This window comes from Lynx rufus, unplaced genomic scaffold (genome assembly GCF_022079265.1).
Source record: "Lynx rufus isolate CCGP_SWC_20201006 ecotype Redwood Valley unplaced genomic scaffold, mLynRuf1.p SCAF_2, whole genome shotgun sequence".
Taxonomy (NCBI): domain Eukaryota; kingdom Metazoa; phylum Chordata; class Mammalia; order Carnivora; family Felidae; genus Lynx; species Lynx rufus.
In genome coordinates, this window is record NW_025814834.1 from 4,536,608 (window position 1) to 4,555,472 (window position 18,865).

Sequence of the window (18,865 nt, forward strand, 5' to 3'; positions counted from 1 at the left end):
AGCCAGGACTTTCCGCCCGGCTGCCCGCTACTTAACGCCAGAGTCAGACGGCGGGACTCCAGGGCAGGTGCCGACGCGGCGGCCGGCCGCAGCCAGGTTTGAATTCGGGAATGCGTCGGGACAGGTGGGGCCCGGCCCACAGGAGAGTAGGCAGGAGTGTTTCTCTAAACACACACATGTGGACCCGACTTGTTCTGCAGCCGTCACCAGTGGACCGCGGGTCGGAGGAGGCCTGGTCTGCAGTGAAGGGCTTTGCTCACATCTCTCTCTCCTTGTGCCCCTGAGCCGGGCGGCCTAAATCATTCAGACTCAGCCCAGGAGCGCGGGAAGCACAGGGACAGGACCAGCAATGAGCCATCTGACCGCAGACGTAGGCTGTGCTTCCCGCAGGCAGCCCTTGAGCACTTACTCATTCGACAGACATTTCCGGGAGCTACTGTGCTCCGTGTTGGAGTCAGTGTTGAACTGTGGCGTGTGCATTTCCTGCCCTCACAGAGCTGCCTCACGAGAGTGGAGGACAGCCTTGACTCAGACAACGACACACTCAAGGTGAAGTCGCCACGGCCAGAAAGCTGCTAAACCGAGGCCCACTGTACCTTGAAAGTGCCAAACGGGGGGCCTGACGTGGCTGGGGGGGGCGGTAAGACGCTCCCCAGGCAGGTGCGGAATGAGCCTGGACCTGAAGGCCGAAGAAGCCGCCATGTAAAGGATAAAAGAAGGACCATTCCTGGCAGAAGGAACAGCACGGGCAAATGTCCTGGGGCAGACAGAGCACTGCGATGTATGCAGTTGAAAGGTGACCCGGTAGCTAGGAGGAAACCGGCCAGGGGGAGCAAGAGGCAGGGGTCTTAAGGGTGACGGGCTTTCGCCTTTGTCTTAAGACCAAGGGGAACGTGTTGCATCATGTTAAGCAGCAGAGGTGACACGATCAAATGAGTATTTGGGATGATATTTCAGCTCGAGTGTGGAGAACATGCCAGAGGAGGGGACTGGTGGAAAATCCAGGCGAGGCATGCGGGTAGCGTGAACGAGGGGAGAGAAGAAGGTTGGTGGCGAGAATGGCAGATTCTAGAAACATCTGCAAATCTCTGGCCTTGCCTCCCCTTCTGGGCACCGACCACGCTGAAAGCGCGGACCCAAAGTTTTGCTGTCTTCTTTTTGCCTGATTACAGAACGCGGTAAAGCGACCTCACAGGACCGCCAGCTGCACCAGGGGTTCAGTGGGAGAATCCTGGGGTAGCAGCAGCCACAAACCACACTCCCGTTTCCTGTCTTCACAGAGCTGTGTGTGCGTGTGCGAGCGTCCCCGGTGGGAGGAGGGAGGTGAGCTGTCTCCAGGAGCGCACCTCTGTTTTCCTTGTTCTTGGTTTATTTCTCCATCTACATACAGAGCAATGTGCCTGTGTGATTTTCCCCCTTAATTTTCTTTCTGCCGCCTCATTAGCCGAGGAGAGTGTGCATGGGCCCTAATGACACCGGGATGTCAGAGCAGTGTGGCAGCCGCATCTCCGCAGACAGCAAGGAGGCAGTGGAGATTTTTTAAACTGTGTTGGCGTAAAAATAATGAAGGCAGCCAGCTGCCTGGCAGACGTGAGGGGGCACGGGGCTGGGGGACTGGGGAGGGCCGGGGAGCCCCAGAGAGGTGGAACAGAGAGACAGGAAATGAATTCCCAGAGACAGGCAATAAGACTTGATCACAGTCTGTGACCCAGGAAGGAGGGGCCCGGAGGAGGGGGCGCTTCTGCTGAGGGAGGGCAGCTCGTCCTGGGAGGGGGGACGGTGCGGGGAGGCCTCCCTGGCGCCTGCAGTCGCTGGGAGCCATTTAATGTTTTGCAGAGAGTAAGTTTGAGGGCCAATCGCAGGGTCACTGGAGGGATACGGTTAGCCTGGGGAGGGTCTGAAGAAGCAGGCATTGCATAGGACACCATATACGTGTCACCAGACTAGATCTGGAGGGGTCCGGTGTGAACCGCTCAGCTTGACGGTGCGGTTTTCTCCCAGCGCAAAAGGGAGGCAATCGAAATCGGAGACCACCGTGCTCCAGGAAACGGCATGTTAGTGGTGGCTTCTGGAAGCCAGAAATAGCCTCACGCCAGGGGCACACTGTGTGCTGGTGAAGGGATAAAGGCGGGCTCCTGGGTTCGGGTGGGAAGACGTCTGCCTGCCCGGCTCTCCCTCTACCTCTCCATCTCCGGCATTCACCGTCTCTCTCCTTCTCTAACGCCTGCTTCTGACTTCGTAAGAGTAATGGATTGGGACAAAACACAAATTTGGGGTAGGACGGGGCCCAGAGATGATCATTCTTACAGTAGCACTGCGATGACCAGCTATTAAAGTGCAACTTCTCCTGTCCCCGTACTAGAAGAGCCGCCAAGACAAGAGGAGGGAAGGGAGACGGGAAAGGGAGCCGGGAGAGAAAGCAAATCCTCAGCACTGCCCTAAGTTTTCAGGCAGTCAGGCGCACATTACAAAACTGTGTTTAAAGTCGACCAGGCAGTAGGGGATGCCTTTGGAGATACAGTGCATTCTCGGAGATGGAGCAAAGTGCAAAGGTGGAAACCTAGGAAGCCGGGTTGCATAGCAACCTGCGAGCTGTGCTGGGAATAGGGTAGGAGAAGAGGGCTCCCAGGGGGGGGCGCAGTCACCAGGTGAACGTGCAGGCGGAACAGGGCTGGGCATGGTCCTCTCGAGCCTTCCTCCACACGGCCCCTCCAGTCTCCCACCGGGAAATACAGCATCACGGACCTCGCCCGCATTTTGACAGACCTCCTGTCTGGCTCTTGCCTTAATCAATGACAGATAGGCAGACATATAAATAGACTCATGAGGGGGGAAAGGGGGCAGAAAAACAACAACAACAAAATGCGGGGACGGCATCCAGGGAGTAGAAAGGAAATCCGTACCTCTCATCAAAAGATGCAGAAGAAAATCTGAGAAACTGTGTGCCGTCATCTACAGAGCGCAAGAGGACATAGCCTTTAAGTGCCTAAAGCAGAGCCAGTTAAGGGGACAAGGCAGTAGCATGATGTGACAAGGGGGATGGGGGGTGGGTGGGGACAAGGTTATACAGCGGCGGCTTGGACAGCACCTGAAGGGAAGCAAAAAGCAGAATTGATTCGTAAAAGGAACCAAGTCGGTGACGTAAGTGACGGAGCCGTGCTGTTGGCACGTGTGACCTCAGATCCACTCCCTGGCGTCCCTGCCTTCTGCTCTGCATGTTGAGGGCTGGGGACGGTGCGGCTAGACCCCTCGAGCTGAACTCAGAGTCCCATACCAGCCGGCTGCTGGCTGGCTTCGGCGAAAGGAGACCCCGTGAAAGGGAGGGAAGAAGCCTGCATTTCCAAGGCTCCGGCGCCCTGGATGGCTCCTCCCCATACTTCCAGCCTCCGTCATATCTCATATAACAAGAAATAGAGAAGTAAGGGCAGGCTTCGGGATGGATTGTTTCTGTGTCCCCAGGAGGTCCCCAAGGAACCAGATGTTTTCCAACCTCTGTGACTTGGCTTCGTCCTCAGGATGGCTCATCTCTTGGTCGGAAAATGGCTTCCAGCAACAACTGGGCCAGCCAGCTTCCTCGTTTCATATCCACTTGCTTTTTTCTAGAAGCCCGAGGAGGCTCCCCTGTGTTTCACTGGCCCCAGTTGACTTAAACCTGCACTTCCCCAAACCAGTCATGGCAAGGGGAATGGAGTTTTAGCGATTGAATTAAACTAATCCTTTGGAGTGTTGGAAAGTCAACCACAGTGTGTTAGCTACAAAGGAAAATTAACATTAAAAGCTGTTCCTGGGGCACCTGGGAGGCTCAGTTGGTTAAGCGTCCGACTTCAGCTCAGGTCGTGATCTTGTGGTTCGTGAGTTTGAGCCCCGCGTCGGGCTCTGTGCTGACAGCTCAGAGCCTGGAACCTGCTTTGGCTTCTGTGTCTCCCTCTTTCTCTGCCCCTCCCCTACTCACTCTCTCTGTCTCTGTCTCTCTCAAAAATAAACAAACATAAAAATTTTTTCAAAAGCTCTTCCTAAGTGCAAAAGAAAAAAACAAAACCAAGAAACTAGAAGAGAAAGTGGTGTTTATGAAGGAAAGAGGGTAGAAAGCCAACCCACAGATAAGTGATGTTGCTGAAGAAGAGCCTAGAACAAATGGATCAGAAATAGTAATCAGGGGCACCTGGGTGGCTCAGTCAATGAAGCATCCAACTCTTGATTTCAGCGCAGGTCATGGTCTCAGGGTTGCAAGATCGAGCCCTGAGTCAGGTGTGGAGCCTGCTTAAGATTCTCTTTCTTTCCCTCCACCACTCACACATACACACACACACACACACACACACACACACACACACACTGTTTCTCTCTAAAAAAGAAACAGGAAATAGTATTCAAAGACATAATAGAAGAAAACTTAGCTGCACTAGAAATCTTAACTCATAGAAGTCGAATGGATATTCTCTGCAAATCAGTGATGGGAGTCACACTCCTATATACATTCTAGCACAAGTGTTCTAAAAAAGCATGGAAAGGGGCACCTGGGTGGTTCAATCAGTTGAGCGTCCAACTTCCGCTCAGGTCATGATCTCGCAGTCTGTGAGTTCAAGCCCCGCGTTGGGCTCTGTGCTGACCGCTCAGAGCCTGGAGCCTGCTTCGGATTCTGTGTCTCCCTCTCTCTCTGCCACCCCCACCCCCGCTCATGCTCTGTCTCTCTCTCTCTCTCTCTGTCAAAAATAAATAAACGTTAAAAAAAAATTTAATTTTGAAAAGCGTGGAAAAATCTTGCAAAGTACCTGAGTAGAAAATATTCATAAAGGAATAAAAATTAGTCTAGGCTCCAATTTATCTGCTGCAATATTATCAGAAGACAATTAAATATCATCCTCAGATTCTTTAATCTATACACCCAAGGTGGGGCTCAAACTCACAACCCTGAGACCAAGAGTTACATGCCCCGCTGACTGAGCCAGCCAGACACCTCTCATCTTCAGATTTTTAAAGGAAAAGTTTGGTTGCTAGAATTTTAGACCCAGCCAAGGTGCTTTTCATTTGGGTGGTAAAAGTAAGACACTTGTGTCTTATCAACCTTGCCTTCCTAATGCATTTAACATATATATACTTGGGATTCCTGGCTGGCTCATTCTCATTAGAGAATGCTGTTGATCTCAGGGTTGTGAGTTTGAGCTCCACTTTGGGTATAGAGATTACTTAAAATCATTTGAAAGAAGAAAGAAGGAAGGAAGGAAGGAAGCTAGAAAAGGAAGTTAGGAAACAAGGAAGGAAAGGAGAGAGATGAAAAGAAAAGACAAAGTTCTACTTATTTATTTATCCAACAAATATTTACTGAGCACCAGCCATGCATCAACAACATATTAAGTGCTTTGGGTATAGTTCAGAAAAAAAAAAACAAAAAAGTAGTCTTGCCTTCATAGAGCTTACATTCGAACAGGAAGACAAGCTTTAAACAATGAGCATCATCAATGGGCCAATTAAATGATAAAAACTATAGTGGGGGGGGCAGTTGCAGTTTTAAGCGCAGTATCCAGGGTGGGTGGCTTTGAGCCAAGACTTGAGAGGTGAGTGCATCAGCTGTGCAGGTGTGCAGGTGTCTGGAGGGAAGGGGCCAGCTGACCAGCAGCCAGCCTATGGCCTGAGGCAGGAGTAAACCTGACCTGTGTGTGGAACAAGGGGACCAGTGTGGCTGACGGTAGAGAGAGCTGGTGACAGCAGGAGATGGGACCAGGGGTAGGGGAGGGGCGTGGATGGTGTGGGGTCTTGCGGGACACTGTCATGACTTTGGCCATCAGAGGGGTTTGAGCAGAGTGGCAGGACCCGACTAACATTTGATGGGGACCCTTCTGGCCTCCGTGCTGAGAACATACATCAGGGGAGGGGGTGCAGAAGTGGGGGGACGACTTAGGAGGCTGTTGCCAGGATCTTCTCTGATTCTGAACATATTTTGAAGACGGAGCCCCCAGGATTTCTTGACAGATTGGATGAGCGATGTGAGAGAGAGAGAGAGGAGTCAAAGCCAACTCCAAGGCATTCAGCCTGAGACGCTGAAAAGATGGGTTTGCCATCAGCTGAAATGGAAGGTTGTGGGTAGAGTAAGAGATCTGGGGGCTTGTTTTCAATACCAAGTAAGTGGTTGGCTGTCCAAGCCCAGAGTTTGAGAGGGCTATAGTTGAGACTCTGGTTTTTGTTTGTTTGTCTCTGTTCTTCTTTCTTCATTTGTTTTGTGTCTTCAATTCTACACATGAGTGAAATCATACGGTATCTGTCTTTCTCTGACTGACTTATTTTGCTCAGGGAGACTCTCCGGCTCCATCCATGTTGTTGCAAATGGCAACAGTCCAGTCTTGTTTATGGCTGAGTAATATTCCACTGCATATATGGACCGCATCTTATTTACATATGGATGGTACTGAAAGCCAGGAGACCAGATGGGATCACCAGGAAGTGAGAATACATTAAAAAAAAAGAAGAAGAAGAAGAGGAAGGACCTATGAATGCAGGGGTGTTCTCACATCAAGAAGAGGGAGAGAGGAGAAGGCAGCTGGGGAGAAGCAGCCGGTGAGGGAGGTGGGATGAGAGCATGGCTTCCTGGAGCCAAGTGAAGAATGTTACAGAGGAGGACCTGACTAACCGCATCAGATGTGGCCCACACAGCACAGGGAGAGGGGAGCACTGCACAACTGGGTGTAGCAGCCCGCTGTTGCTCATAGCAAGGGCAGGGTGTCGGCGGTATCTGGGGCTGAAGACCAATGGGATGGGAGTACTCCAGCGGACGAAGGGATAAGACGGAAAACCATCTCGGGGTTGGGAAACTCAAGTCTGAAGATTCCCTCCCCTCTGCCTTCTCCCTGTGTCTCAGCATCTTCCTCCTCTTTCCATCCTGACGGCCATCGGCTGAGTTTAGCCACCACCATCTCTCCTGTGGCCCTTGGACACGTCCCCTGAACTGGGCCCCCTGCCTCCAATATGGCCCCCGGAAACTGTTCACAACGTTGTAGCCGTGGTGCTATTTCTGAAATCAAAATCTGATCCTGTCACTCCCCCAGGGCTCCCCCGTGCCCTCCAGGTCGCCCAGCTTCATCCTGGAGGTCAGCATTCGGCCTGACAGCGCCCTGCCTCCCTCCCCAGTCTCTGGCTCACATGCCCCACGTCACGCTCTGTGCCCCGGCCAACATTTTCAGCATCTCCTCACCTCCCAGGTTTGGCCACTGTTTTCTCCACCCAGCACACGCTTGCCCTCTGAACCCGCCCTCCCTTCTGTAACTCCTACTCCTTAACTAGGTCTTAACTCCAGTGTCACCTACTCCACAGAGCTGGTCTTCCCCTGACCAACTCAGCCCCCATTGCGAATCCAAGTCTGACTTAGGTCCCACTTCTAGCACCTCGTGATCCCCCCACCACAGTTGCTATGGCACCTGTTGTCTATTAATGATTTTACTTTTATTTGGGACCATCTAGTTTGGGGCTGTAAAATTCTGGGAAGGCAGAGTTTGCCATTGTAGCACGCAGACATAACACGGTCCCTAGCTTCTCGTAGGAGCTCGGTAAATATCTGGGGTGAAAGGCTTAATGGACAGGTGGTGGGCATACAACTCAGGGAAAATAGAGACAACTCGAGTAATTGTAAGGCAGGTTGTAAAACTAAACGCTAATGCCAAAAGTTATCTCTGAAGGAAGTACACAACATAAAATATGACCTTGTAATAATCATGATCTGGAACCAAAACTCCAGATGTTATTGAGGAAGGAGAAGAATTGGTTAGGAGAAGACAGTGGCACATCTAGAGATGTGCCAGGGATAATGGCACATCTAGAACGCAAAAAATACCATTCTAATGTTTAGAAAATATGGGCCATTATTTTTTATCTTGAAGGTAACCACTAGGAGAATTTTAAATAGGATACATACTTCCAAAATATAAGAATAAACACAAGGAAAACACAAACTTGTATAACAGAAATCAGACAACAAAGGAACGGGCATAAACAATCATAAAAGAATAGGGGTACCCGCCATCAAAGGAGCGGGAGACTCGATCTCGGGGTCATTAGTTTAGAGCCCCATATTGGGTGTAGAGATTACTAAATACATAAATAAAAAATAATAATATATAAATAAACCTTTGAAATACAATACATTTCTTAGACTGCCCTGTTACCAACACAGAGACACTCAAAATACGTTAAAACCGGAACGAGAGGGTTAACAGAGGTAATTCTAGCAAAAACAAACGAAAAATAAAACGATGGATTGATACTAACACGCAACATAGAAGAATTCCCAGGAGATCCACTAAATGAAGGGATGAGATGCCCTGACGGTGAGATAAAGAATATGGTCCACAGTGAAGAGACAACCATCGGGAGCCTATGCGGCAAAGAAAGGTGATGTTACAACGGAGAAACTAACTGAAAAATAGTAATTCTAGGTGATTTTAAATTCACATCTCAGTCTCTCATAGATCAAGTGGCGGGGACGGGGGAGGAGAAGCTTCCAATCATACATGTGACAAGTGCATGTTGAACTTTGAACCCTGCCAACAGACTACAACTTCTGGTACTCCAAGGCAGATATCATTTAAAGCTGTAATAGAGGGGCGCCTGGGGGGCTCAGGCAGCTAACTGTCCAACTCCGGCTCAGGTCAGGATCTCACGGTTCGTGAGTCTGAGCCCCACCTCCCCCTGTGTGCTGACAGTGCAGAGTCTGCTTAGGATTCCCTCTCTCCCTCTCTCTCTGACCCTCTTCCAGTTGCATTTTCTCTCTCTCTGTCTCTCTGAAAATAATAAATAAGTAAACTTTAAAAAAAGGCTGTAATGCAATACATCAGAAATTAACAGCAAACAGCTAATTTTCAAAGATAACCTTTTGAAAATTGCATAGCACACTCTCAAAAAAACTATGGCATCAATACTTACAGAATTGCAGAATATTTAAGAAAGAGAGTTAGAACCCTGTGCCTCAAAACTTAGGACTGTGACCGTACCCACACCACTTTAAAAGTTGCTTTTAGGGGCGCCTGGGTGGCGCAGTCGGTTAAGCGTCCGACTTCAGCCAGGTCATGATCTCGCGGTCCGTGAGTTCGAGCCCCGCGTCAGGCTCTGGGCTGATGGCTCGGAGCCTGGAGCCTGTTTCCGATTCTGTGGCTCCCTCTCTCTCTGCCCCTCCCCCGTTCATGCTCTGTGTCTCTCTGTCCCAAAAATAAATAAACGTTGAAAAAAAAAATTTTTTTTAAAAAGTTGCTTTTATTATGACTCAAGTGGGAAAAAATGTTACTAAATTAACTGAGCAGTCAATCCAGGGGGTCAGAAAGAGGAACAAAGGCATTAATAACAATAAGTGCAAAATTTAATGGATTTAAACATTTGAAAAGAACTGGTCAATAAAATCCAATAGGTGATTCCTTGAAAAAACAAATTAGTGAAATTCCAGTAAGACTAAACAAGGGAAAACATTGGAAATACAACTACAGAATTTCTTTTTATTTTTCTTAATGTTTAATTTTGAGAGACAGAGAGAGTCAGAGTGCGAGCAGGGGAGGGGCAGAGAGAGAGGGAGACACAGAATCCGAAACAGGCTCCAGGCTCCAAGCGGTCAGCACAGAGCCCGACGCGGGGCTCGAACCTGTGAACCGTGAGATCATGACTGAGCCAAAGTCGGACGCTTAACCAACTGAGCCACCCAGGTGCCCCCAATTACAGAATTTCAAAGGAAAAGGGGTGCTTGTTCCTAGAGAGAGTGGGGATATCTCCCATCCAGAATTTCTCTCCACCTGCGTAGATAGATCAAGAAGGCCCTGGGCCCTCTGCCTTCCTGGGCTTCACCAGTGCAGTCTCCCAGCAGACAGTGGGAGAAGGAGGGCGAGGTCAGAGGAGGTCTCTGCTTGGCCCCCTCTGTGCCTCAGGCTGGCTGCATGTCCCCAACCCAAGATCACTACTCCTGATAGCCCACATGACTCTCCACCCTTCAGTCCCAGAGGCAGAAGTGGCCCTGCTCCCAGCTCCACATTAGTGTTTTGACTTCCCCTGTACTCACACCGGGCTTAATAGCTCCTGTATCGGTAAACCCTCCCGGGACGATCCTATATCAGTGTGCTGTCTCTGTCCTATTGGAACTCTGACAGATACACCTGCAAAGCTAAGTTTCTTTACAATGAAGATTGTTGCCATTTGCAACAACATGGATGGATCTAGAGGGCACAATGCTAAGTGAAATGAATCAGAGAAAGATACCATCTGATCTCACTCATACATGGGATTAAAAAATAAAACAAACAGGACAAAAAGAGACAAACAGGAAAACAGACTCTTAACTATAAAGAACAAACTGGTGGCACGTCTGGGTGGCTCAGTCAGGTAAGCGGCTGACTTCGTCACCATGTCATGCGGTTGGTGAGTTGGAGCCCTGCATCGGGCTCTGTGCTGACAGCTGGGAGCCTGGAGCCTCCTTCGGATTCTGTGTCTACCTCTCTCTCTGCCCCTCCCCTGCTCATGCTCTGTCTTTCTCTCTCTCTCTCTCAAAAATAAACATTAAAAAAAAGAAGAAGAAGAACAAACTGATGGTTACCAGAGCAGGGTGGGGAATGGGTGAAGTAACTGAAGGGAATTAAGAGTACGCTTACCATGATGAGCACTGAGTCATGTTTAGAATTGTTGAATCACTATACTGTACAGCTGCAACTAATATAACACTGTATGTTAACCATACTGGAATTAAAATTTTTTTTTAAATAAATAAAATAAGATGAGATTGTTTTCCAGGAAAATAAAGATTAACAAAATGGATTCAAGAAGAAATCAAGGGCCGCCTGGCTGGCCCAGGCAGTAGAGCGTGCAACTCTTGACCTTGGGGTTGTGAGTTTGAACCCCATGTTGGGCGTGGAGTTTACTTAAAATCTGGGGCGCCTGGGTGGCTCAGTCAGTTGAGCGTCTGACTTTGGCTCAGGTCGTGATCTAGCATTTTCTGAGTTGGAGCCCCGCGTCGGGCTCTGTGCTTGACAGCTCAGAGCCTGGAGCCTGCTTCAGATTCTGTGTCTCCCTCTGTCTCTGCCCCACCCCACTCACACTCTGTCTATCAATCAAAATAATAAATAAACATTAAAAATTTTTTAATAAAAAATAAATAAAATCTTTAAAAAAAAAAGAAGAAATCAAAATATACCAATAACCGAGGAAGAAAGTGAAAATATTAAAGTACTATCTGCAGCATAAGACCAGGCATAGACAATGTTAAATGCAAGATCCGTGCCTTCTCGCTTCCAGGAAGTTTGCACTTTTAAAATCTTGGAATGTGCTAAAAGGAGAGAGATTTTCTAAGCTAAGTCGACATAAAGTGATATCAAAACCTGACACAAATAGCTTACAAAACTGAAACAACAAACCACATTTAGTTCTTAGAAGAGATATAGAAATCTTAGCAAATTGAATCTGGCATTTTCTTCAGATTAGTCAAATAGAGTCTGTTCTGTGAAGACAAAAATGGGTTGGTATTGAAAAATCTTGTATCGGGGCGCCTGGGTGGCGCAGTCGGTTAAGCGTCCGACTTCAGCCAGGTCACGATCTCGCGGTCCGTGAGTTCGAGCCCCGCGTCGGGCTCTGGGCTGATGGCTCAGAGCCTGGAGCCTGTTTCCAATTCTGTGACTCCCTCTCTCTCTGCCCCTCCCCCGTTCATGCTCTGTCTCTCTCTGTCCCAAAAATAAATAAACGTTGAAAAAAAAAAGAAAAATCTTGTATCAACTTGGTTAGAAAAAGGCAAAAAATAAAATTAAATCCTAAAATTTACAGTAACTTAGGAACAGAAAGACACTTCCTGAATTTAGAACAGAGAGTCTATCTGAAACTAATATCCAAGGTTATATGGTTTAGTGAAACATTACAGATAATCCTATTAAAATCAGGAATAAGATAATGATGCCTGCTATCAATATTGTTATTTAACATTGAACTTAAAAGCTCTCACCAATGTAATAAGACAAGAAAAGTAAATGTGAGATATTTATATTGATAGGAGAAAATACCATTATTTGCAAATATAAAGATATATTTGCAAAAATATAAAATATATTTACAAATCAATGAAAAAATAAACATACTATAGAAAATTGAGCAAAAAACATAATTTAGCAATTCACAAAAGAACACAAATGGTCCACCAAAACAGAAGTAAATATTCTATATTGTACCTATCAAATTTAAATAACTAATGAGATAATTTGGGTAGGGAGAAAGAGATACTCTCATACTCCATTCTTCAAAAAGTGTGCCAATTTGCACACTCACAATTTGACAGCATGTTTTAAAACCTTTAAAATGTACAGTCTCCTTGACCCTACATTTCTGCTTCCAGGAATTCAATGTCAGAAGAAGACAGAATTATCTTAGCTACATAAAGGGGGCGCCTGGAGGGCTCAGTCAGTTGGGCGTCCGACTCTTTATTTCAGTTCAAGTAATGATGCCAGGGTCATGGGATCAAGACCTGTGTGGAGCCTGCTTAAGATTCTCTCTCTCTCCCTCTGCCCCTCTCCCCCCCTTGCACTCTGTCTCTCTCTCTCTCAAAAAAGAAAAAAATAAAAATAATTTAAATAAGGATGGTTAGGGGCAGAAAGAGATAGAATCACATTCAAGAGTGTTCGTTGTTTGTAACATCAGTTTACAGTAGTTTCATTGAATACATTATAATATGTTCATATATTCATCAAATAAAATATTATATGGTCACTGAAGTAATGTTGAAGTGCTCATTTATGATTTCTGAATTGTGCGCAATCTGTTTTGAGTGGACAAAAATCAACTTTCAAAATAATATGCAAAGTATTAGCCCACTCTTACTGTATATATTATTTTTTTGTCCGAATGCATTAAACATTAGTATACTTAAAATGCTAATGGTGCTTATCTCTAAACAAAGATACACTAATTTCTTGTTTTGTCTTAACATTGTAAAAAGGGTTCATATCTGAACCAAGCTCAGTAAGTTGTGAATGGAGCAACCATACTGGGGGATTTAAGTACTTTCTTCTATTTGACTCAGTTCAGAGAGCCCCAGGGAGCTCAGCCTTTGGCCCTGTTTGTTAATTGCCTGCTGTAGATATTTGGTGCCCGATCTTAAGAAAATTGCTTAACCTCAGTTTTCTCAATGAAGAAATACTAAGAATAATTTTACAACCCTTGGTAAATCTTAAGCCTCAAAAACAGAAAACTATGATGTTGCCCTGCCCTTCCCCAAAATCAAATCTGAATTTGATGAATTTTCCAAACCCAACCATTAATTTACAAAAAGCAGAGGAGGAACATCGTGTCCCCAAACCCTACAGGAATACTGTGAGCAAAATCCCAACACTGTGAGACTCTACTGGACAAAGAACCCAGTTTCTTCAATAATCTATAACATGATACACAAATAAGAGATCTGATAATACATCATATCAACCAATCTCAACCCTGTTGGCCTTATTTCAGTTCTTATTCAGACAAACAATTTTTTTTTTTTACTATATAATGGCATTGAAGAGAATTGAAGAGAAATTTGTGAATTTAAACACTGGCCATATATTAGATGATGCTAAGAAACTCGTTAATTTCTCAGGTCGTGTAATGATGTGGTTTCTTCTAAAGCATCCTGTAAGAGTCACACTGAAATATTTACAGATGAAATGATAGGATACATTGCATTTGCTTTAAAATAATCGGAGGTAACGTGGGTGTGGATGGGGCAGGGTTGGCCATGTGTTGATGGGGGGGTGCATAGGGACTATCATACCATTCGGTCTACTTTTGTGTTCATTCACATGTCACAATCACAAGAAAAAGCTGATTTTTAAAAAGCAAATAGTGTTCTCATTTCAGTCGTAAAATTTGCAAATAAGAAAACAGGACTCCTTTGCTAGCAGAGACTGGAAATAAAATGGAAAGGCCAAGTCGGGAGGAAATTCAACGGCAAAGCGATCCTTCTCCCTCAATGTCCTGACACATTAGAAAATTGAGATAAGAATTTGTAAACACCATCCTTGGGCCAGACTGCCAACCAACAGAACCTCCTTCGTCTTCTCTGAGTAGCAGTCCGGAGGCCAGGAGAGCCCACGGAGCCATCGGCACCCTGTTCCTGGGAAAGTGAATGCGTAAGCACTTGGCCCAGACTCGGGGATGTGTTGCCATCAAGGGGGCTAAGATGGGCCACTTGCCTTGCGCTTGTCTGGGAACTAACTTCCGTGGCCCTGCTGTCCTGATCCCTCAAGGGCTGTTATCCCCGGTATGGCTGAGGTAGAGTGGGGTCACACAGCCAGGGAGTGGCCGAAGTGGGACCCAGACACCCCCCCACGTCTGCTGGCCCTTTCCCCACTTGGACCCAGAGCCCAGTCGACGTAAGTTCTGTCCCCCCCACTTCCGACCAGGTGCTGAAGACCTGCGCGCCAGCCCCCACGGTGATCGAGACGCTTTTCAACTCCTACCCTCAGCTCCGCGTGTCCGAGTCCTGGCGGGAAGTGATTCCAGAGGAAGTATTTCAGGTAAGGGAGCGCCCTTCCTTCCCCCTCAGCACAGCATCGCTGGGTTTCTGCTCACCCACCCGCGCGTGCGTGTGTGTGTGTGTGTGTGTGTGTTTCCTCACACTATACCCAGGGAAGCGCAAAGCATCAAAAAAGGACAGAGAAGGCAAAGTGGAGGTGTATCTAGGTACCCAACAAAGTCCACGGTCACTGTCGATTAAGAAACTGTGAGGACGTTTCCCTCCCCCAGCCCCCAGAAGCCTCCAGAAGCTCTCCCCTCACGTCTCATTGACTTGAGTTCTGTGCACATTGCCCAACAGCGAGTGCGCCGTGCAGTGGGGGGAGCAGAGCAGGATTTGAGGAGAATACCTGTGTTACCTGTGGTGTCACCCAAAACGGACTTCCTTCAGACCCCCTAGAACGGCACCTCAGGAAAATCCACGCGCCCCCTTGGTGGAGGGCGCTGCTGGCTGTCAGGTGCAGCGCTCGGGTTGATCTCCCGCCTGCCTTCTTTCCAGATGCACCAGGCCTTCTACCGGTCTTTGTTTGCTTTGGCCCACACCCCCCGCTGTCTGCAGCACCTGTGCCGTTGTGCCATTCGGAAGTTACTTGGCAAGAAGTGTTCCCACCTCGCGCCCCTGCTACCCCTCCCAAAGTCCCTGCAAAATTACCTCCTTTTGGAGCCGGAAGGTGTTTTGTACTGAAAACCAGAGCGCTGGGACTGAGGCTCTGATTCTCACTGCTGCCTTCTGTAGAGGCGGTGCGCTCGGGGGGGAGGAGGGGCAGACCTGGACGGCACCTGCCACGTCCCCTGGCGGACGCACGGACCTCACAGATTCCCGGTCACTTTGGAACAGAACTGGCAATAAAAGGCCTTTCTGCCTCTCAGGGTTGCTCGTGAGGGTCAAGGTTGTGAGTTCCACAGTACTGGCATCAGAGAGTACTTTTCAACAGAAGTTGAACGAAAAGATACCCATGTTTTCCCAAGGCTTGTGTCCTGCCTGCGGTGGGTTAACAGCCTCCATGCTGCCCATCAGACCATCAGCCTCACAGGCACTGTCCCACCCCTCCTGGAGCCTGGCCGCCTGGAAAGGCTCTGTGCCCTACATGTGAGAGGGGTACGTACTGAGAGAGAACACCTGTTTCCGTAACAAGAGCGCCTTTCTGGAGCCCCCTGGTGCTTCCCAGCACATCACAGTCCCGAAGTCCCTAAGGGACATTGGAGGGGCGGCGAGCCCAGCGTTCTGGTCCCATGTGAGTCTTCTGACACTCTCACCAAACCCCAAATGATTCAGCTGTGGCAACCTGCAGGAAGCCAGATTCCAGGAACAGACACGGGTTGGTAGGGGTTGCCATCAACCCAGCCCGGGCATCACATACACAGAGAGCTGCTCAAGGTGTCAGGACTGCATAGGCCATACCTTACTTTCTGTATTCTGGTGCTTTTGGTATCTGGGACCTGGCTGACCCTGGAGGGACTGCCCCTTCCAGGGCTGGTCGATTCCTGAGGACAGCAAACCGTTCACCCCCAAGCACGCTTTTCAAATGCAACCCCACCAATCCAGAGCTCTCACCCCCACCCGCCTCCTTTACTGGGCTACGGTCCACCTGTCCTAACGGTCCCAGGGCCAGGTGCCAGACAGGTAGGGACAGCCCTTATACCCCAGAGCCTGCCGAAATGACTCCCACTAGCCGATCCTAAGCCCGTCTGTCCCACCTGGCCCTGTTCCTTCCATGGAAACCACAAGAGAGGCTTTTGTCCACATCCCTTCCCCCAACCTCCTGACCAACCCTGGTGCTTCCCCACGTGCCCGCCCCATGGCATGCCGTGTCCCTTCTCTTGGGAATGGTGAGTAATAAACGATCTTTTCGATGGTAGATGTCCTCTAATCTGTTTGCCTCCACAAGCCCTCAGAGTTTTTGTCGATATACCAGATTGCGAAACAAGAACTCTTCACCACCATCCTCTGGGGATAAGCAGGGGCTCCATCTTTTCCGGTTTGAGCCAGCGCACGGGTGTGCTGAGACGGGCCTGGGGGGCGGGGCATGGCTCCCACGGCTGCCGATCTGGAAGGGAGCGCACAGCCTAGGCAGCACCTGCAGCATAGATGGGCCGCTGTGTGCGCCATGATGAGGCCTACTGTGGAGCTGCGAAGGGCACCAGCCGGGCCCCCCCCCCCCCACCGTGAGGGCAGACATCCTGAAGCAGGTAGCTGGGCTGAGTCTCGATTTCAACACAGTGGGCCAAGGGGGTGATAGGACGGCGTCCCCCAGCACCTTCAGCTGACCCACCCTCACACCCCCACCCCAAGAGGACGGCCGTCCCCAAGCCCCTCCTCCATAAACATTCTGCGGTCACCACTGTTTCGAAGGCAGGCTGCAGGAATGTGCAGGGTGTGGTGGAGGAACAGAGACCCGGCCTCCTGGAGGGGAGGGTCCTTGTGCTTTGGCAGCTGGACGAAGGAAGGACTGGACGGCATGGGGGCACATTGGGAGGGTCTTGGCTTCCAGACCAGGGCTTCTGAATTTCCCTGGGGAAGCCGTGAGGCTCCACGGAGCAGGTGCGCAGATGTGGTCACCACGGGACTCTCGGGAGACCGCTTTGTCCTGGAAAGGCAGACAGCACGCTGCGGGACAGGCAGGAGCCCACAGTGACACCCCGGGGAAAGGGTTGCGCCCCCAAGCAAGAGCAGCTACTTAACTGAAGTCAAATGTGATTGTCTCAACTGGACGGGGAAAGTGTCCATGCACCTCCTGTCAGGTCAGGATTCGGCCAGAGAACTGTCGCAAGGTAGGTTTCTCCAACTGGAAAAGGATCTTGTTGAATGGCAGATTCTGACTCTGGAGGTCTGGGCTAGGGCCTGGATCGTGTACGTCTGTGAACGTGAGGGTTCTTCACGAGCGTGGATAACAGCCCTGCTCTCGGGGGCGGGGGCGGCCCCACTGAGTGCAGAGACCGCAAAACCCCAGGTCCAGAGCCCGCCCAGGGAAGGAGCTCAGTAAATGGGCCCTTCTGTTACTATGACTGCATCATTATGAGATGAAAACAGCCTGATCGAGGGATAAGAAGTGGAAAAGCCAAGCCATTTATAAGAATAAGAAGGGCAAGAATACAGGGTAAGAAGTGCAGCCACTGAGGAGCCCTGTCCGCACTGGATTTTGCAAATGAGAATCTGAGCAAACATACTGTCCTTATAGGATGTAATTCTGAGCCACCCCCCCTCCATCCCGGCCACCTGAGAAAACAGTTCGGCCGTATTTCTGAAATGCATTACAATGTAAATGTTTTAGAGTCCTGGAACAAAGTAGAACTCCCTTAAAACATACTGGCTTTGTACTTCTAAAACTCTGCTAAAGGATGATCAACTGACAGGTTGCCAGGGGCACCGGGAGGGACTCAGTCAGTTGAGGGTCCGAGTCTTGATTTGGGCTCATGTCATGATCTCATGAACTGTGAGATCGAGCCCTACATCGGGCTCTGCGCTGACAGCTCGGAGCCTGCTTGCGATTCTCCCTCCCTCCCTCTCTCACCCTCCCCACGCACGCTCTTTCTCTCTCTCAAAAATAAATAAGCTTTTGGGGCGCCTGGGTGGCGCAGTCGGTTAAGCGTCCGACTTCAGCCAGGTCACGATCTCGCGGTCCGTGAGTTCGAGCCCCGCGTCGGGCTCTGGGCTGATGGCTCAGAGCCTGGAGCCTGTTTCCGACTCTGTGTCTCCCTCTCTCTCTGCCCCTCCCCCGTTCATGCTCTGTCTCTCTCTGTCCCAAAAATAAATAAACGTTGAAAAAATAAATAAATAAATAAATAAATAAATAAATAAATAAGCTTTTTAAAAAATACATAAACAAAATAAAATCTAGGCGTGCCCAAGAACAGCTAATCCCTAAAGTTCCTCGGGTTTAGTCATTCACGCACCCATTTAGCCATTTGCTCTTTGCTTTAACCAACTCTGACCGAGCCTGCTGGCCGCCGAGCCCAGCGCTTGGGGTTGAGGGCCCGTCACCAACCGGACAGGCTCACGGGCTCCTCCTCCTTGGGCAGCTCACAGCCAAGCAAAGAAGGCCCATTTGTCAGCAAGGCTCCTGGAGAGACCTGAGCACTTGGTGGGGTGGGTTGCGGAGAGGAAGCGCTTTCGATCTGGCTTCGGCGCCGCATCGAACGGGGGACGCCTGTTTATTCCCGGGGCAGGTGGAAGTTCAGGCACCTCTCCATCCATCACTGTCCTCACTGTGTCCCGTGCACAATCGTGAGGCTTCCGGGACAAGCTCCCGCAGCCCACTGCACCAGCCAGTAGCATCTGCACGTCGCGTACCTCCAGACTAGCACTCTTGGTTACCCTGGACCCCGGTGCGGCAGGAACAGAGTGACGATGCCGGGCGTCCTTCACTCTGCC

General features: G+C 49.3%; 1 protein-coding gene across 1 annotated transcript in view; it reads left to right on the plus strand.

Moving 5' to 3' along the window:
• ASB18 (ankyrin repeat and SOCS box containing 18) overlaps positions 1 to 15,178 on the plus strand; it is a 61,722-nt gene extending 46,544 nt beyond the window's left edge. The window contains exons 7-8 of the mRNA XM_047085303.1: positions 14,382 to 14,495; positions 14,993 to 15,178. Coding sequence (XP_046941259.1) covers positions 14,382 to 14,495; positions 14,993 to 15,178 — 300 coding nt within the window. The remainder of the gene's footprint in view (positions 1 to 14,381; positions 14,496 to 14,992) is intronic.
• The last annotated feature ends 3,687 nt before the right edge of the window (positions 15,179 to 18,865 follow it).